The 20,189-nt window shown below is 36.3% G+C and overlaps 3 protein-coding genes, 1 non-coding gene and 1 pseudogene across 9 annotated transcripts in view; 2 read left to right on the forward strand and 3 right to left on the reverse strand.

The window, feature by feature from the left end:
- LOC104757330 (chlorophyll a-b binding protein 2, chloroplastic) overlaps positions 1–20,189 on the reverse strand; it is a 39,705-nt gene that overhangs the window by 15,389 nt on the left and 4,127 nt on the right. The window lies entirely within an intron of this gene.
- LOC104757335 (transcription factor bHLH144) lies at positions 547–3,747 on the forward strand. Its single transcript, XM_087496177.1, has 4 exons — positions 547–896; positions 1,494–1,655; positions 1,905–2,078; positions 2,674–3,747. Exons 3-4 carry the CDS (start codon positions 1,971–1,973, stop codon positions 3,430–3,432), a joined length of 867 nt encoding a protein of 288 aa, XP_087352303.1. The 5' UTR covers positions 547–896; positions 1,494–1,655; positions 1,905–1,970; the 3' UTR covers positions 3,433–3,747.
- Positions 4,083–10,939, reverse strand: LOC147924074 (putative polyamine transporter At1g31820; annotated as a pseudogene).
- Positions 11,764–17,693, forward strand: LOC104757336 (mitochondrial ATP-independent inner membrane protease subunit 1b). 6 transcript variants are annotated; one of them, XM_087496172.1, is made up of 6 exons: positions 11,905–12,037; positions 14,717–15,330; positions 16,249–16,554; positions 16,669–16,893; positions 17,247–17,357; positions 17,504–17,693. In XM_087496172.1, exons 3-6 carry the CDS (start codon positions 16,426–16,428, stop codon positions 17,561–17,563), a joined length of 525 nt encoding a protein of 174 aa, XP_087352298.1. In that variant the 5' UTR covers positions 11,905–12,037; positions 14,717–15,330; positions 16,249–16,425; the 3' UTR covers positions 17,564–17,693. The 6 variants fall into 6 exon arrangements, with proteins under 6 accessions (XP_087352300.1, XP_087352297.1, XP_087352298.1 ...); XM_087496174.1 differs by having other exon boundaries at positions 11,764–12,037; positions 14,717–16,554; XM_087496171.1 differs by having other exon boundaries at positions 11,826–12,037; positions 14,717–16,554; positions 17,247–17,359; positions 17,528–17,693.
- LOC147924075 (small nucleolar RNA snoR109) lies at positions 19,628–19,728 on the reverse strand. Its single transcript, XR_015587971.1, has one exon. It is a non-coding gene; the product is annotated as a small nucleolar RNA snoR109 (small nucleolar RNA).

A 20,189-nucleotide genomic window follows, 5' to 3' on the forward strand; every position in this document is an offset into this window, starting at 1 on the left:
CCATTTTTTAACAGTTTAAAAATATCCACATTTATGATTTTTTTTTTTTACTAAAATACATATTTTATAACAAATACTAAAGTTTAAGAACAAATAAAATTGATTAAACACAAACATAACGTGTTAGACGCATGTTTAATTGTATTTTTGTAACCTAACAAATCGTAAATCCATATAATTTTAAACAAAATAGCAAAATCAGTAAATATTATCATGAAAATTGACAAATTCATAAATAATTCTTTTAAAATGTGTCATCTACTCCAAGAGTTGTTTTCTTTTTTTCTAAAATGTATTTTACTCGTAAAAAGATGAATTTTGTCCAAGATTGTGTTCCTATTTTGTATCTTGGATGAAACAAGGGAGTGCAAAATCGTGTTTTGATAACTCCAAAAATTCCCACTAAAAAGTTTAACATCTTTTTTGCTTACACATTTATATAAAAAACATGTTATTAGATTCACGCACGAAAAGCGTGAAAGTAAATTAATAATTAAGTTAAAAATTTTAATACTATATAAAAGACGATGTAAGTGAGGTGAAGGTGAGTGACTAGTGAGGTGAGTGTGTGTGAGTGATTTAAACCAAACCAAACCAAACCAAACAAAAACAAACAAACCGCACCAGAAAAAGAAAGCCACGCTTCTCTGTCACTTGCTTCCTTATTTCATTCCCCTTCTCTCTCTCTCTCTCTCTCTCTCTTCTTATTTTTGCCACACATCATCATCATTCTCTTCTCTCTATTAGATCGTCGTCTTCTTCTTCTCCCTCTCTTGCTCAATTAAAAAAAAAAAAAGAGAGAGAGTCTTCCCGAATTTTATCAGAACCTTCAAAAAAAAGCTTAAGTTTTTACGCATCATCGATTCGTTTCATCCAAAGGGTTCTGATTTTCTACGGTATGATGTTTTCTTCCGCCGCAATTTCTGACTTTTTTTTGGGGGCTTTTATTTTAATTGGTTTTTCGTAAATACTTTGATGGTCGTTTGATTACTTAAATAGCTATTTTATGGTTTATGATTGCTAAAAATTTGATTTCTTTGTTATTGAATGTTCTGTTCTTTCTTTGTTTTATGTTTTTGTTTTGTGTTATTCTGAATAAAACTATTCATGATCGATCTTTTCCCCTCGACAAGTCAAACTCTTTTGTTGATGTTTTGTTTCGTCTACGTGTTCTGTTTTTTTAAAGCAGAGTTGTTGAGCTGTTTTTATTTTGCTTTGTGATCACTATGGCTTTGAAAAACATTTTATCGTGGATCCGATGTTTATGTCTTTAGTCATGCTTCTGTGTTACTGTTAATTGTCCCCAGCAGATGCATAAAGTTGAACTCTTTTTGTATTTCTGAATCATGACATCTCCCATGTTTTAGTTTCTCTGTTTTGTTTTCCAACTGGTTTTTTTTTTTTGATTCTACCTCGAAGTTAGTGCCTTTCGACTTCATATACTAATATCTGAATAGAATTGTTGGTCCTAATTTTTTTGTTTGTTTGTGCAGTTTGTGGGAAGAGGAACGGTTTATTGGATACACTTACAAACTGAAGTTCTAATAGTGGAAGAACCAAAGATGCCGTGGACAGCCTTCTTCATGTTTTTCAACAGGACTTGCACTCGTCTCGTTGTCTTTTTCCTCGTTATTCTGTAAATTTGTTCCTGTCAGGTGAGCAGCTTGTCTGTGTTTTTGACTTCATTCCATATCTTGTGTGTTTTCTAGCCTGCTATTACTAAGCTATTCATGTCAAGTCTTTTTTTTTTGCTTTAGTTTTGCCTCATGATTGAGCACTTAGCCTTCATAAGTTAGTTATCCTAAACATTAACAAATGTAACAATTTGGTTTCTTCTTTCATTGCCACCTTATTTACAGCTTCTTTGAGTTTAAACAATTGGTGCCATTTTCTTGTTTTTGCAGGCGTTGTTTCCGGAATTCGGAATAGCTCTTTGTTTGTTGTGCTTATTTTACTGGTTTAGTGTGAGAATGTGCATTGTTGTAAACAAGAAGGGAAACCGATCATTGAAGGAAATAGGAACTTTTATGATGACTACATGTTTCATTGCTAATTACCAATCCGTTCAAGTTTGCCAGGTACATACATTGCCTCTCCTTGATTTACTGTATCTCCTAACACTTTTAACGCTTAGGCAACACCTATTTATGTCATTTAAAAGAACTTTATCCTCTTGATGGTATGTGTATAGTCTAATAGATGCTTATTCTAAACCGTAATGTGTCTGATATTTTCAACATTTTCTTATAAATCATTGCAGGCTGAATATTTCAGACAGTTGCTTAAGCCTGTAACGTAGTCTGTCGTCTGGAGTTTTCGAAATTTTTTGGGTTTTTTGAGCGGCTATCTACTTTTGATTTCGAAAGAAGTATTGTGAGGTATTAAGAATCTGGTTTTCTGAAGAGCTGTCTGTGGGGGGAGCTTCTGGTTTGGGGGGTAAGGGCACTGGTGGAAAACTCGTGAGATCTTTAGTATGATGGCCATAACTTGATCTAGCAGCATTGTGTTCGACTGTCAACTTAGTTTAGTAGTAACTGAGCAGCTGGAAGCTTACAAAGGCGAATCAATCGGTAGTAGAAATTTTGAAGCAGCTTGCAAGTTTGAGGTGTACAACTTGTTTTTTCTCTTTTTGTGTTTTCACTTTTTACCTTTGCACGGGATTTTCTGATGCAGAACAACAATCAGTATCCTCACTTCTCTGATGAAGTGGGTGACAGAAATATGTACCACAACCCGTATGCATCAGGGTCATCCTATGATGCTTTGTTCCCACCATGCGCAAAGTTGCCATACCATGGTGTTGAACTCCAACCGTCTGAGGTCTGTCCAAAGAATTTTGTCATCTTTGATCAAACATACGACCACAGCCAAGTGATGTACCATCCTGAGCTGACTCATAAGCTCATGAACAACCCATCATTGAACGCATTAGCTTCGACGTTTCAGAACGAGTATGCTGGGGGAAGTTATTATGGTAACTATGACCAAGAAGTTTCCTCTTCTCATCAAGAGGATCCGAATGAGATTGATGCACTCTTGAGTGCAGATGAAGATTACGAAGATGATGACAATGAAGGTCATGAGGAAGGTGATTCAAAAGAGGTCAGCACTGCTCGTAACTCTTACAGGGATTATGGAAACAGCTCAGCTGAATCTTGTTGTTCCAGCTATGGTTATAACAACAACAACAACAACAACAGCAGCAGCAACAACAACGCAAGGAAGCAGAGTATATCGGGCAGCGCTAGTAGTAGCAATGATGGGAAAGGACGGAGAAAAATGAAAAAAATGATGGGAGTGTTGAGGAGAATTGTCCCGGGAGGAGAACAGATGAATACAGCTTCCGTTCTTGATGAAGCTGTTCAGTACCTCAAATCACTTAAAATCGAAGCTCAGAAACTTGGCGTTGGACATTACTCGAACCAATCTTGAATACTAGCGATATCAGTTCTTCCATCGCATATTGTTACTTGGGAGTTACATAGGCCCAGCGCTATCTGGACCTCTCTCTGTTTATTCCTCCCACTCTCTCCTCTCTTCCTTTTGCAGGATGGGATCTACTACATTACATTGTCTCTCTCTCTCTCTCTCTCTCTCTTTCTCTCTATATATTTTGCGTTTTGTGTTTGGTATTGCTTCGATGGGTTTGCACAAGTGCTTAGTGGATTTGATTTGAGCTTTTGATTTTGTATTGTTTTAACTTTTCAATGTACTCATTTATGACAATGAACAATTTATGTTTAGTGATTTGCTTAGTATGTGACCAACTGTGTTATTCATTTGCTTCTTGTTTTAAGCATTTGATCTGTATGACTCACTGAAACAAAAGCAAATGAATAACATGTTTACTAACACATACCATTAACCCGGGTTTTATATACGTATCCACATTTCAATTCTTGATGGATTTTACTAGGTTAAACATAAACCGGGTTTGCAAATTGGTTTATGATTACCGAAGCTAATCTCAACAGAGAGAACAAAGAATTCGAACTAAAAAGTACAAAACAAACACAAAATAGATACAATTTGCATGGTAATGGATTCCAACGCTTTGATTTTTCCTTGTAGTTATATAACTCCTAACGTAGCAAAGATTCTTCACAATCCCAATTTGAGAATTGGAACCATCTCTTTCGATCGAGATGGTTTAAAGAAGGCTTCATCAAGAAACCAATGACGACCATCACAAAGCTCACTAAAGCCACTTTGACAGTAGATAGAACACATATCATAAGTTCATAACCGAACTAAGTAACCAACGGTACCAACTGGTATCTTGTACGGTCTCGATGCATCCGGATATAACATCCTCATCCTAACAAATGCTATAAACTCCAAAACCATTCCACCACAGTAGAGAAAATTCTCTGCAGCTACTATCTCTTGAAAGCTTAGTCCAGACAATAGCAACACACCTGAAGCTGAAAACAGAATCCCTAACAAAGGTGTCCCGTAACGAGACCTTTTCGCAAAGACCTTGGGAAGCATACCGAGTTCAGCCATTCCAAGTAGCTGAAACGAATCACTAGTCATCTCTGGTAAAAACATTCCCATGTTTGATGTAGCTGCCGCTACTTAGAACCCACAACCGCAACCATCTTCCACCGATGAGTTTACCAACCTCAGCTAAATAACCATCTATCCATAACTGACGATGATAACCACGTGTGAAGGATCAAGTGGATTAAAGAGTGAAGAAATATCAGGGATCAGTACGTGTGAATGACCACCTGGCTTGTTGACTGAACAAATGGCTGGCTTTGCACGTGAGAGAGATTAGGTCGAGCTTGGAGCAGAAGTTAAGAGTGTGTATAAATAAAGAAAAGGAAGCATCACAAAGAGGCACGATGAATGTTGTGAGGGGTTAGCCGACATGAGGCTGCTTGGGAAGAGAGGAACCCAAGGGATGTGAGCGAGGGTTGCCGATCTCTTATCTTTCACGTTTTCATTATCTTGCTTTGTAATCTCTTAGAGAAACTTGTTGGATCTTTGTATTTGGAGTTTGGATCTTTCATTTGGGGTTTTAATCAAGTATTATTCAGGATAAGCTTTAGATCATTCACAGTTTACAAGTTAGAAGCTTATCACACGATCCAACGGGATAGAACCTAAAAGAACGACAAAAGAGGGAGTGAGTTCGAAAGAGCGACAAAGATCACACCGTAGGACAAAGCCTTATGAAGGGTTTGCTTCGGGTTTGCAACTTCACCGGCTAGTGTACTAACCGAATCCCAGTAGTTAAGATTCCAGAATAACGTGTTTAGATACAAGTTCTAGTTGACATTTCCTAACTCCATCACTCACCATCTCGCCGGCTCGAGCTGCGGAATCGAAACAAGAGTCATTACCGCAAACGGAAGCATAGAGAAAACTCCCATAAACACAGCAGTCCATCCAACAATGGTTAGTCCTCTGTAGTTTAAGTAAGTTAGCAACAGAGTCAAGATTAAGATCGACGCAACTCTTGGCAATCCAGTAGCTAAAACCGGTACTGCGGAATTCAAATAATCGAACGGGATACAAAGCGTTATCGATAACCCCGCATAGCCATTTCATCCAACCTACTTGAAACCCCCAAAAGGTTCCTAAAGCAGAGGAGACCCAAACCACAAAACCGCCGTTTATAGGGAACATTGTGCTCAGCAGTGATTAGTGCCTCAGGGATACACCAAATGAAAGGGAGAAAGATGATAAACCCTAAAAGAGCTAACAATGGTCCTGCTGCATTCACACTACGTCCTTCAGCACCGAAAGGACCTCCTGAGACTTCGTAGAATATGAGGAAACCTAGTGGTAACATTGAAACTTTCTGAATCGAATTGGTTGCTGCTTTAGGCAATGAAACATCATCATCATCTTGAAGATCAGCATAAGCAAATTCATTCATGTTATAGTCTCTAATGGTAATAACACTTCCCTTCTGAATCAACCACAAAAGAAACAAGAATAAAACTTAAAACAATTGTACAAATTAACTCTTGAATCCTTGATACGAAAGTTTAAAACTTTTACGAGAGGTTAAGAAGTACGAACCGTGAGACTATCGAGGATTGTCTCAGGATCTTCGTCGTCTGAAGATTATCAGCAAAGATAGAGCTATGCTTTAAGAAGAAAACAAAACTCAACCATATCGTTATAGTTGGTCATATCTTGTGTAAAGGATTTAAGAAACTGTGTGTGGTTGGTTCTCTGTTTTGAGATTGTCCATATCACATTGATCAATTCAGCTGAGACACTTGTGTTCCTGCTTTAGTGAGAAAGAATGGTCAAACACTGATACTTGTTTTCTATCTTTCCAATCATTAGCGATGAAATCTTATCTAGACCATCCTTCTAATAAATGTTATCGAGATGCATGATCTTGAGACAAGGTAAAGAAACAACAAGCTCTTTGATGCTTCACTATCCCAACTTTTGCAAGTTTTAAAAGAAACTAATGTCTTGCTCTTATACATGTTCTTAGACATGCAATCTATGATACCGTCTGGATTCTCGGTCCCAACATCTCGATGTTGAACTCCTCGATCAACGTGATCCACTCCACGAATCTGTCGGTACATACAGTGACATCGTCATACTTTACCTTGAAGGAACTAAACTCCATATATTTGTCCAAAGGAACTCCAAGCCATTTGTAAGATTCTTACTAAGGAACTCCACAGGATATCCTCTCTTAATCTTCTACTTTTCACAAAATTAGCTTCTCTTTCGTTCCTAGGGCTTTGTAATCGTGAGGCTGATACTTTGGCAAAGCTCACCCTCGAAACATTTATGTCGACGCCGGTTAACTTCTTAATAGAAAACTCGGTTTGAACAAAGAAAATGAAAAGATCTGTAAAATAACAAATCTGATTGGGGGAACATATTATTGTTGGTGTGCCGTGTGCGTGTACCATGTACCGTTCAGATTATCCGACAAACACATAGCAATTTATGTTACCAATCAAATTCACTATTTTGTGCAAGAAACGAGATCATTATTTATGTTACCAATCAAATTCATTACTATTTCTTTTAAGTATCAGTATCATTAGTTATTTTTTGCGTGTTTATTTTTTTACTATCTTCCAATAGTTTTATTGTTTTCCCATTAAAATATTTCTACTGATTTATTTTTCCAATTTGATCGTATGTTAATTATAGGTAAACAAAGAGAATGAAGAAAAAAGTAATTTAGTATTTATATTTCTTTGGTCAAAAAAATAAAAAGTATTTCTATTTCATGTTCATGAAAGCTATTTTTTTGGCAGCATTCATTAAAGTAATAATAATATTATTAACAGAAATAACATACAATAGAATCATAGTAATGTTCCAAAATGCATATAGACTTCATAATTATAATAATAATACTCAAAGTAATAACATACAACAATATCATAGTTAAAACAATATTAAAATTATGTAGAAGCATAAAGACTTTATAAAAACATTTGTTTATTTTTCTCCTGCAAAAGCTCTGAAATTATAAAATTTGAAAGGATTAGTAAAAAGAAAATTAGAATAATATCCTATGTCGGTAATAAACAAGTAACCCAGGTTGAGCATCATTAATTGTGTATTTAACATGTCTTTAAAAACGTTAATCCCCGCGCTATTCTAGGATAATTTTGGGGGAAAACTAAGTTGTACAGTGCAAGATCACTCTTTTATCTTAGTGTTTAAAGTTAGTAATTCATATAATCGCGACATGTGTCAAACATATCGATAATATTTTGACATGTGTAAAAAGAAATTTTCTTTAATAATTATAGGAAAATTAAACAATTCTAAATGCAAAAGAATTACAGTTAACATTTTTGAAAAGTATATAAAACCAAAAGTAATCTATTATATCACTAACTCTAATAGGAAAGTTATCTATTAAATTACTAATTTCAATAGAAAATATGTGCAATTAATAAGGAAAATATTTGCAATTTATTTGCAACTATTATTTATTATAATCTTATAGTAAAAAGAAATTTATACAGAAAAATGATTAAAGTATAAAAAGGTTTAATGTGTTAAAATTAGTGATTAACCTAATATAAGAAAAATAAGATAATCAAAATTAAAAATTAATGTAATTTTCTTAAGGTTTTCAATTGGTGAATCATTTGATAGCATATTCAATATTATGTTATTATATAAAATTTAGTTTTCAAAGTTAGTAACTCATGTGATCACGATACTTGTCAATTTTAACAATTAAAGATTTTGTCATGTGTTATACAAACATATTTATAAATTATAAGAAATTAAAAATTAAGCAATTTAATAACTATAAAAATATAATTCATATATGTAATGATTCTCCATCTTGCTGCTTCTAGTGGCCATTGTGAAGTTGTTACCTTTATGGTTAAGTTCACCACCCATCTGTGTGGACACCTATCGTTTGAGGAAAGCCAGAACCTCCGCCTACAGATTTCGTGAGGTAATAACATCTTCTCATCAACACGTCATGGTATGTTATAATTCTCAGTTCTTTAATTGTCACTCTTAACCTACGCTCATGCACCACATTGGTTGTAGCCTCCGTTGTGCTTCTTCCACTGCCTTGCTTCATGGTGCCTTTCTATCTGTCATACATGCTTTTAGCATATTTCGAAATAGTAAATGGACTCAGATGCTATTTCAATTTGGAAAAACTGAAAGCACTCATGGAGAGTATAGGATCTTCTGACTTTTCCCGTCCGTATGAGATTCTTGCTTACAAGAAAGTCTTTGGGTGCTAAGCTTTGTACAGGATAGTCTTACATAGTCTTTGGAGTTTAATTAATATGTTGCTAAGCTTTGTAAAGGATAGTATTACAGGATATATGTCTTTCTCTTTCATTGTCTAGGTTGTACATAGATGATCAATGTCACTGGTTATATATGCTTTTTTTAATTGCAATGATCTTAGATGTTTCAGGCTGCCATATATCTATTAACAGAGAATGAATGGTAAGCGTTTTGAGAATGCTTTTTGAGATGTATCTTATGAGTGAGTGTTCTTGATTAAGAACCTCACATATTTGGAATTCCGATAGATATTACTGCATTTTTATCATGGTCCATAGCTTTACGAATTAAGAATAATGGTTTCGATAACTTTGTTTCTTGTTGGAACGATCAGGAATAAGCCATTGGCCCTGATTGTTAGAACATGAACAACACAACATGACCAAGGTCCTAGGCAGTTTTGCAATTGAACTCAGTCTATAATTTTTCTTTTGTCGAATGCAGATTGCTCGTGTGATGAAGCTTACACTACATAAAGAATTTGAGGGATAAGAATAGCTTAACGAAGTCTCTTGTCCTTTTCTTATTCATATGATCAATTACTTCATTGAGGACTTTGAATCAAAGCACATAATGTGAAAATCTAAAACAGCAATGGTCATACAACTCAACTAAGAAAAAAAAGCAACAATGATGAGTATCATCAAGTTGTGTCAGTCCAAGCAGTCAGGATTCCATTCATCTAGTAAGGGTGATGGAGGATCAGAATATTGTTGAATCAACAAACTATGTTGCAACAGTAGTTTCATATCTGTCGCATGTGCTTTACTTGGTATATATCATCCCCAAGACCAAACTGTTGCAGTAGTGATGCTTTTTGGGTTTTGCAAAGTTGTGCTGAACCGAAACACTCCATAAATTGTATCCCTTTCATTGAGAATCGGCTCTAACATGGCCTCTACCCCACAGTCTGCAGCCAACTCTCTCCTTTGAAAAGTTGCAAGTAACTTTGCGGAATTCACTGTAAACCTCTCTGTAAGTTCCGCTCTAAGCTTCATATAGAGTAACAAGCTTATCTACTCTGCCAACTGCCATGTTCATAGGTTGCAGATCACCAATGATAAGCTGTTGCATCCTCATGTCGCCCAACACCCTTGACAAGTGAGATTTGTTATGTAGTGGAAGGCTCTAAAATCTTCTCCTCCTCTGCACCAATCCGAATCCAACTGTAGCCTGAAAACAAAAACTGATGGACTTGCCATCTTCACTAGATACTAAACCTGCAAAAGTGTGCAACTTATGAGCCAAATCTCCCCTTGATTGATCATCCGTTTGAAGCAAAATCTTTTGATGAACGTGAATAAAAGCTTCCTGCGTGTGTGACGAGATCACCACACATGTGGACCATGCGGTACACCCATTCAAACTGACATCTGCAATCAAGACTTGGAACTAAGCCAGTCTCTTTTCTGTACCACAAATTGACCGGAGTAACCCACTTAAATCCTGATACATTCAGTGAGCTTTGAGGATACAATCAGTGGGCTTTAAGGTCCAAGAGTTTCTTAGTAGTTGCTAAGCTTTATCAATTAACTAGGGTTGAGTCTAGGTAGTGTAAAGTAACTATGGTTTGGTTAGGGTTCTCATGAGTCTCCACTTATATAAGTTGTCTAAGAGAGTATGAGGGGATTATCGAGTATTTGGTGAGGTCTTTTAGGGGGAGTGGGAGGAGCTCCATTAACAAAATCCTCAGTTCCTTTTGTAATTCCAGTTCTATAATCTATCAAGTCTATTTTATATAAGCGAATCGTATCAAATCCATAAACTATAAGCAAGTCCCCAAAATTATTTTTTTCGCCTCCATACTTTTTCACACCAGGACTCTCTCTTCTTGTCAAGTCTCAGCCTATCCAACCAAAGTTCACACATAAGTGTAAAAATATAAAACTCGATTGTGTATCATCCTTTGGTGAACTCTAATAAAGTCTACATTGACATCTGCCCATAGCACCTCATCTTCTGTGCATCGAATCATTGTATACCCAGTCCTGTAGAAATCACATAGATGCTCAGTTCCAACACCACGAAGGAGCTTTGACAAACACCTCCTATTAGGCACTGTAGCTTCTGCAGAGATACTCAGAGCCAAAAATGCAACCTGGCCCCCAATAAACTGTTCAATCGATAGAGGAATCTCTGAAATCTGCTTCAGTTTTCGGAGCAACATCCATAAACTGACTAGGAGAGGGAACTGGTAGTACGAATAAATGCATTTGTGACAATATCTTCACTGTATATTTGTTTAAAGAATACACTCCCAAAAACTGCAACCTCTGTGCACCAAACTCTTGGTGAATGCACGTATCAACGTTTCATCCTCCACTTGTGGCCTGAAGCTGCATAATTTGTCATCTTCCTTCCACCTTTAAGATCAGGAAAACTACCAGATGTTGCTTTCAGTTTGATGTTTCCTTTGGAATCTGTTACCGTGACAAACATGTTATTCCGCAACATCTTGATGTGGATGATCTCAGCATTTGTTTCAAGGTTTGGGCGATGGAAAGTAGAGAAATATCCCTGAGGTTCTCCGTCCTTCATCTTGTATCACTTCTCTAACAAGGTCTAGGTCGCTTGACTTCTCTCCGCTTGGAGAATTCTGATATGGTCACAAATACCTTATCAAAGATAGTAACAGAAATAGAGATGTGAAGCAGAAGAAAGAGGGATTAATGTGAAGATCAGAGTAAAGATGAGAGACGATGAGGAAGAAGATAAACATTCATTGTTCAATAATTCGATAACCTCTACAAGAGAACAAACACGAGATATAAAGAGAATGAATAAAGGGCTTAGACACATTATTTTAGCAGCCCATTAAGAACTAAACGAGGCCCAAATGGTCTCTTATCAATACCGTTCCCTCGAAGAACCACCTTGTCCTCAAGGTGGATAAAAATTAAACATATCTGGTGGCCTGGGAGAATAAGAAAATTCCTTGGTACAGAGCATCGGCAGCTTTACAAGGCCTAAGAGGGCTCCACTTAACTCGCCATTCCCAACCACATTGATCTTGTTCCAATCCATAATTGCCTCTTCTTCGTTTATCCTGAGCCATTTACTTGCACTACCCTGCACCACCTTCAACCAAGAAACTTCTTCTCCCTTCTTGAAAGTCTTGTGCTCCTCCTTATGATATCCTGTAACACCACTCATATTCGGAATCCTAACCGATGCAACCAACTTGTAAGCACCCATCTCTAGAGAGTTACAACAACCATTATCCGGTGCTTGAGATGTAGCAAGCTCTTCTTGACTTCCACCAAAGGTGATTCTTTGAAACTTGTGAATTTGGAGCAACTGTTCTGAAACTCCTCCACTAATGTCGTGACCTTTTCTAACATTGAACCTTGGAGACTTCTTAGGATCTTTGAAGCTTAGCTTCCTCTCTAGGCATTCTCCACTAATAGCCATACTCTCACCTTTTAAAGCTAACTTGTCCTCAAGGTAGTAAGCAATACTTCCCAAATTGTTTCCATGCTCACCTTCACTTTTCATTTTAACCTTTCTAGTATTTAGCTTAAGCTTTTCATCCTTTTCACAAAGAGTGATCCATTCCTGGTTATTAAAGAAGGAGAAGGTGTGTTTCTGCCAATTAACACAAGTCTCTCCCAGTTTGGATAGCCAAGTGTAATCCAAGATCAGATCCACCTCAGTCCTTGTCAAGTCTAATGTGAGAAAATCTTCAGTGATTTTAGCTCCTTGAAGCAACAAGCTAATTTTCTGGCAAGTGCTTTCACTCTTGATGAGCTGACCATGTCCCAAACAAACTGACCTGGGTTTTGTCATTCTCTTGGGAAGCCTAAGTCGAACAGCTAGCTCTTCTGAAATATAATTTTCTGTCGTTCTGGAGTCAACTTCTACCAACACTCTCTGACCTGAGATAAAGCCCCAGAACCTTAGACCCTTTCTCTTGGTACCTTGTCGCTTGACATCACTGTTCTACTTAACCCTTCTTAGCTGTGTACCCTCTTGTAACATGGCGAGACGCATTAACTCCTCATTTTCATCAAAAACAATTGAAACTTCTTTTCTCGTGTATCCGCTAATTTCCTCAAGCCACACAACAAGTTCCATTGCTTCTTAAAGTCGCTTGGGTTGCAAATTTCTGACCTCCATCTGCAATGGTTGAGCCACCCATGTTGAAACACATCCAACACATGTTCCTCTGGAATACTCATTGCCTCTCTATGCTTAGCTTCAAAAGCTCTGCAGTAACTAGCCACAGATCCTTCTTGTAGCATACCCGAGTATAGTGAGCATTATACCCAGCTTTGTCTCGGTTGCTCATTTGCTTCTTCTTTGATCATCCACTTGAATTATTTTCAACTTGTAGGAGAATTCTTTTCCCATATTCTCTTGACCCAACGACCTGTTTCTCCTTCTAAGAGAGAATACACAATACTTAACCACTCATTTTTAGGATTCTGACTTGCAGCAAAATAAGTCTCCAAGCCGTTGATCCACCTAAATAAGTCTTTCTTAAAGCACTTTGACAGCCCAGCTTCTTGAAAACCTTTTTTTTTCCCATGAGGACTTTGTTCACTCTCTCTCAGACCTGTATAGCCTTGTTTCTTGAAACTCATGGTGGCCATTTTTCCATTCTGGATCCTTCAAAGACATGTCATCATGGTTCGGTTGTAGAGCTAATCTTTGAAACCCAATGTAGATGACTAATGCAGCATCAATGCCATCACTCAATCGCTGAGGTTTCATCCCAATGTTTTCGCATGCCTCCGTAGATTTTGTCCAGAGCATTGACTCATTCCTTCAGTTACCATTTCTGTTCACCGCCCTTGAATCATGAATCATGACATTACTCACACGCTGATGGACTGTATTGGCACGAGAAACAACTCCAAATTGTCTCCCTGATCTACTTCTAACCTTCACATCCTCATCAATGTCATGTGATTGAGACCCATCATATCCAACAGAAGAATCCATGTAACTACCATTTCCAACATCATCGTGATTCCACTGGTATAACAACATCTGCGGTTGGATTCCAGAATCAAACCCAAGAGATCTAGAAGGTTTACCTCGTTCCTTCACTAAACATTTGCTGATTTTTGCTTCACGGAAGTTGACGTGTTGCCTCTTACGGATTTTCTTCTTCCTGGCCTTATGGTAGCTGCGTGTGACATGATTTCTCTCTTCCCTTGGAGCTTGGACAGCGATTGGAAGCTCAGAGATCCATGGACTGAAAGAAGCCTCTGGCAACGCAGTGTTCACCAAGTGTTCGACAGAAGTCCCAAGAGGAATTTCTGTGGATTTTCTTGGTGTCGGCTCTGAATGTGGACGATCTAGACTCGTCGTGATGGGTTTTTGGATAGATGGAAGAAGATCTGGACTCACCGTAGTAGTTTGATGAGCAGCTGACGGACGATCTGGACTCGCCAAGTTGGTTTGTAGGCCGACGAGGTTTTGTCGACACTTCCGATTGGTTCTCATTATCTCTTTCAGCTGAAACCTAATTTCATCACACATCTATAGGATTCGATCGCAAACCTCACCACTGATATTCATTTCTTAGCTTTTTTTTTTCTTAACTTGAGTTTGTACAACTCTCAGATAGAAAGCACCAATTTGATATGGTCAAAAATGTCTTATCAAAGATAGTAACAGAAATAGAGATGTGAAGCAGAAGAATGAGGGATTAAGGTGAAGATCAGAGTAAAGAAGAGAGACGATGAGGAAGAAGATAAACATTCATTGTTCAATAATTCGATAAACTCTACAAGAGAACAAACAAGAGATATAAAGAGAAAGAATAAAAGGCTTAGACACATTATTTTAACAGTCCATTAAGAACTAAACGAGGCCCAAATGGTCTCTTATCAAATTCTCCTTGAGAAGTGAAGATTGAGTAAAATTCTCGTAACTAGATTAAAAACCCACCAGAAAATCTATTTGGTTGATGTTTGGTATGTGAAATTTTCTGCAGGTTTGGCCATTTCATGATTTTGGACCGGTTGGACGAACCCCTTCTTAGCTCATGAATTAGCTTGGTCCTTGTTATAATTGATTTCTTACTTTGACTATGATTTTCTGCAATTAAATTTAGTCACTTTACATGATCAAACCGGGGTTTTAAATACGTAACGGTAACGGCATTTCAATTCTTGATGGATTTAACTCGGTTAAACATAAACCGGTTTGAAATTGGTTTAGGATTGTACTAGGGGTGTCATAATGGGTTTAAATTAATGGGTTAACTCAAACCAAACCAACCCAAAAACTTATTGAGTTGATAATTTGAGTATTAATGGGTTAATGAGTCAAATTGGTTAATGAGTTTAGTGGATTGGGTTGAAATGGATTGGATTAAAATGAGTTTATGGGTTAACTCAAACCAAACCATTGAATTAATTTTGACTAACAAATTAAACCAATTTTTCATTATGAACAAAACCCAAACCAATTTTTCATTAACTTTTTTCTGCATTCTCTTCTTCTTCGATCTCTCTCTTTTCGCTCTCTCTCCCACTTCTTCTTCGATCTCTCTGTTTTCGCTCTCTCTCCCACTTCTTCTTTGATCGACGGCTTCGGAGATCATGGGTATGATTTAAATTTTGATTTTTCTAGCTTAAATTGTGTTCATGGGTATATTGGCTTATGCAATTGGGTTTGGCTGTTGATTAGCAAGAATTAGAACCGTGATTAATGGCTTATGGGTTTAGAATTAGAATTGACTTGGTGTTGTTGTTCTAGCTGTGATTTGTTGTTCTAGCTCTTATGATTCCTATTGAAGGCTTTGAATCCAATTGTATTTGGGGTTCTTCTATTGGGTTTTTTTTGGATTAGCTTATGTATGTTTTGAACTGGAATAAGCTAAAGTGGGTTTTTGATTTTCGTTGAGTTTGTAATTGTTTCATTCATGGGTACTAATTAAATTGTTGTGAAAACGTGTTCTTGACCTGTGTTTGTTTCTGGGATCGATATGTGGAAAGATTCTCAATTTTGGGTTTGATTTGGTCTCAGATGATTAGTTTGTGTAGCTTAGTAATCCATTTCTGCACTTTCAGATTTGTTTGGTCTTTTTTATGTTTCTGAAATCTTCTTCTTCTGGCATTGTTAGTTTTTGTTTCATCAGTTTTTGGTTATGTGGTTTCTGAAATCTTCTTCTTCTAGCTCTTATGTTTCTGAAATTGTTGTGACCGAAGGTTGCTTAATGAGACATATATCATGTTTATGATAAACAATTTATGAATAAAATTACATAAGCTTTGATGATTTATAAAATTACACAAAGCCTAATTTCTGATTATGATATAAAATGGATCAACTCATTTAACCCATTAATCCATTAAGCTAAATGAGTTTGTGGGTTGATCCAAACCATTTGCTTAATGAGTTGAGTTGATTCATTATCTATTTAATATTAAATCTCTATGGTTATGGGTTGGTTTGGGTTGGTTTACCCAACTTGACACCCCTAGATTGTCCCAAAGCTAACCGAAAACACCATTGGCTCAGGTTCTTCTCCACTATAACGATTCGACTCAAAAGTCTCAGACTTTCGCGAAATCGAGATATATAAAGTTGCAGACTTTTTTGAAATGAAGTGAGATTAGATTAGCTTAATAATGAATTGAGACTACCCTTGTTCCCAAATCTCGATTCAGTCGATTTAATTGAAGAAATCGGGAAAAAATGGCGTCTCCGTCGTCGTCGTCGTTCTGGAGCATAGCTTCTCGACAAGCCATGAACAGTGGTTTGTTTATCACGAAACTCTACTGCTTCCTTCATGTAACCACTAACTATCTCGGATTCATGGCTTATGTGAGTCCCCCCCCCCCCCCCCCCCCCTCACCCCCAAATCTTCCTTCTTTATTTCGTTACTCTTAGTCTTAACTCATCTCCGCTGTTTAAAAAATCTTCTCTTTTTGAGATCAGGCTTATGGTCCGAGCATGATTCCGACGCTTCATCCTTCGGGGAATGTCTTATTAGCTGAGCGAATCTCTAAACGGTATCAGAAACCGAGTCGTGGAGATATAGTTGTGATACGGTCTCCAGAGAACCCTAATAAGACTCCGATCAAGAGAGTTATTGGTATTGAAGGTGATTGTATTAGCTTTGTGGTTGATCCACTCAAGAGCGATAAATCTCAAACCATTGTGGTATGTTTTTTTGTTTCTTCTTTGACTTCACTTCACTTTGTTCTTCTTGCTTATGATTCAGATCTATGAATGAATATTCTGTTGAGACTTGAGAGTAGTACTGAGTTGGTAACTTGAGTGATTAGAGTTTTAAAAACAAGCTGTTTCAGTTTCAGTAATGTTTGGTGTTTTAATCAGTATTGAGCTTTAGCTGTTGCAATTCTTGGAATGATTCTTTTAAGTTATGTTAATGCTATTGGTGTACATACATTATAGATTGTTTAGTTTCAATTAGTTGTTGCCAAATAGAGAAGTTAGTTTGTTGGATTTGTGGCGATTTGATCTTTCCATGGATGTTTTTTGTTTGGTTACAGGTTCCTAAAGGACATGTCTTTGTTCAAGGTGACTATACTCATAACTCAAGAGACTCAAGAACCTTTGGTCCTGTACCATACGGTCTTATTCAAGGCAGAGTGCTTTGGAGGGTATAAGCTTTTTTTTTTGTCATTAACGTTATACTATACTATATGATCGTATGATACAAATTTTAGTAGAATTAAGTGTTATGCGGTATTTGCATTTGCTTTGGTGAACTGTTTGGCTGATCTTTGGTATGTGAAATTCTGTGCAGGTTTGGCCATTTCAGGATTTTGGACCGCTTGGACCAACCCCTTCTGAGCTCACGAATTAGCTTGGTCCTAAACTCCTTATTATAATTGACTAGAGGCTCTTTTGTAAGAATTTATGTGTCGATGTGTTTTTAGTATTTGTATTTTCAGATTTACTAAATAAAGTTCACGTAGCTATAGTTGACAAAGCAATTTACCTACCAAATTGTTAAATCTCTAAAACATGGAAAAACTTATCTATGAAAAATATATGGTACGTCACATCTGAAAAATAATAATAGGATGTGTCGGCCTAATGGAAAAATATGCAATGTCATACTTCTAACTCTTACAAAGTGTGATAAGGAAAAGAGATTTTAACGTTTACACCGTTTTTTAAATAATAATTACCCTTTGAAGATTTTCATTGGAGCACTATACGTTTACTACAACGACAAAATCACAACGGAAACGTATATTTGATAGCTCTTAGTAGATATATCTTCATAGGTAGTTAAAGTATAGTCTGCTACTATATAACAGAATTCAACATATTCAATCATTGTGCTCCATAACACAATGCTGAGACCCAAAGAGAAAAAGAGTTTGATCTCGAAATTACTGTAGTTGTGGTCCTTCCTTGTGGAATACAACACTGGTGAATGAAGGAGGTTTCTTTAAAAGCTTTAAGCTTCATTATACTTGATAGTTAATCTTTAGTGTTTGATATATAGTTAATTTCACAAGAAAATATTGATACAAATATGCATTCATTTTTTTTTTTAATGTTCCTTTTTGTCTTTACGTTCATAGCCTGGCTGGAAATAAGTGAGTAAGTTAAAAAAGGATATTAGTTTGATGTGGCAAGATTTTAGGATGGTAGATTTTTGCTGAGGTGGACAGCTTAAAGGCCTAAGTCCCTTTTATTAGTAGTAGTTTGAACAATATGTTGTTGTGTGTTTAAAAAATATTAGGGAACATGATTGATTCAGGGTTGTACCCATATAATAACGGAGGTAGTAGTTAATTCAAAGTTAGATGACTGTTGCAGCAAATGTTTTGATAACATAACATACACAGGTATTATAAATATGCATATTTGAATCAAATATATATATACATAAGATACGAAACTATAGCAGAATTTTGGATCTCAATTCTTTTTGTTATATAGCCACTCTCGTTATTAGCTTAGCTTAACCCAAGTGTAAGATCATTAATCATTATTAACTCCCAAACTACTCCAAATATAGCTACAACGTGTTGTACCATAAGCTCTTGATCACAGATGTATAGTTTAAATTACTCCAAATCACAGATGTATCATAAATACTGACTAAACAACCCTCTAGTGAAACCAACATCATGATTATATAACCAAACTCTCTATGCAACGATTAGTTCCAAGTTGAGGGAAAAATAATCCATGAGATGCCATGATCATTAATATAGACCGTAACTTGTCAAAGAGTAAATCAAGTTATCGACTGTAACTTGTAAAAGAGTTAATCATCACATTATTTCAATATTTTATATCAATAGTTTCCAGTAAAAATATGATTATTCATTAATATGGTTGCATTATATATAAGATTCGAGAGCCAAAATTTTCCCCAGTCGAAGATTTCTAGGAAATGAAATCACCATATACAATCAAGACAAAATAATAAAATGAAGAACAAAAATCACCTAACAAAAATGGATGCTTTGGGAGTGATTCCTTTGATAAATCTCTCCAATAAGTAAGTGGATGGCATATTGTTGAAGATAAACTGAAATCTATTCATTGATAAGTAGTTGGATGTGACTATGGTGACTTTGACCCGAAGGCAAGAAAATACTAAGCCTAAGTCACATAGCAAAGGAGAATTATGCAAATAATGGAATTAAGTCGTTTGGAAAGCAATAGGGGAAGACAATAAAAGGATGTGCGTGAGTCTCTTCTTTTCATCCTTCTACACCATCACATGTACTATAACAAAATAGAAGAGGCAAACCAAATTAAGAAATAAGCATAGAGTATAAGCATAGAAATAGGCAAACGTTATTCGATCAAAATTTAAAAAAAAACAATCTGGGATTATCGAAAATATTGCATACGAAACCTTACCTTACCTTTTTTTTTTTTGGTTTAAAATTAAAACAAAAGATGTAAGAAACTTGGTAAGCAGATAAATCGACCAGAGAGATCTAAATCTTTCTCGCGATCACCGACCATATAGCTTCTTAATTAATCTAGCTACATCCCTATTTTTTTTTGGTAAATTTCAGTTCAAGAGTAGGGGTATCGAATGCAACCCTTCTCTCGGTACAATGTATCCCCAAATTATAAGAACTAAAACTCTAGTCAGATAAACACTAAAACGATAGACCTAGCCGTCATATGAAAGAGATGACGGCCGATGGAGGTAAGGTAATCACTGAATCACATATGGATTTGGTCATTCTGGGTTTTAAAGAAGAAGTACATAGACGCTTCTGCTTCAAGTCACAATGTAAAAGGTTATCACAAGATTTTGTGAAAACTAACCCACTTAAGAGCTGATGTGGCAAGATTTTAGGATGGTAGATTTTTGCTGAGGTGGATAGCTTAAAAGGTCTCAAATTGTCCCTTTTGTTAGTATTAATTTCTTACTTTAACTAGTATGATTTTTTTGTAATTAATTTTAGTGACTTTACATAAAAGTTTCTTAATTTTTTTTTGGTATG

The sequence above is a fragment of the Camelina sativa genome, chromosome 17, assembly GCF_030686135.1.
Source record: "Camelina sativa cultivar CO46 ecotype springtype chromosome 17, ASM3068613v1".
Classification (NCBI taxonomy): Eukaryota; Viridiplantae; Streptophyta; class Magnoliopsida; order Brassicales; family Brassicaceae; genus Camelina; species Camelina sativa.

What these genes read in the sequence shown, in the direction of transcription:
- LOC104757336 (XM_087496171.1), top strand. Translation starts at nt 16,426, where the DNA reads ATGGCGTCTCCGTCGTCGTCGTCGTTCTGGAGCATAGCTTCTCGACAA. An exon ending in ATCTCGGATTCATGGCTTAT is followed by an intron (nt 16,555 to 16,668) that starts GTGAGTCCCCCC and finishes TTTTGAGATCAG; the next exon opens with GCTTATGGTCCGAGCATGAT. An exon ending in GGCAGAGTGCTTTGGAGGGT is followed by an intron (nt 17,360 to 17,527) that starts ATAAGCTTTTTT and finishes CAGGATTTTGGA; the next exon opens with CCGCTTGGACCAACCCCTTC.
- LOC104757335 (XM_087496177.1), top strand. Translation starts at nt 1,971, where the DNA reads ATGTGCATTGTTGTAAACAAGAAGGGAAACCGATCATTGAAGGAAATA. An exon ending in AATCCGTTCAAGTTTGCCAG is followed by an intron (nt 2,079 to 2,673) that starts GTACATACATTG and finishes TTTCTGATGCAG; the next exon opens with AACAACAATCAGTATCCTCA.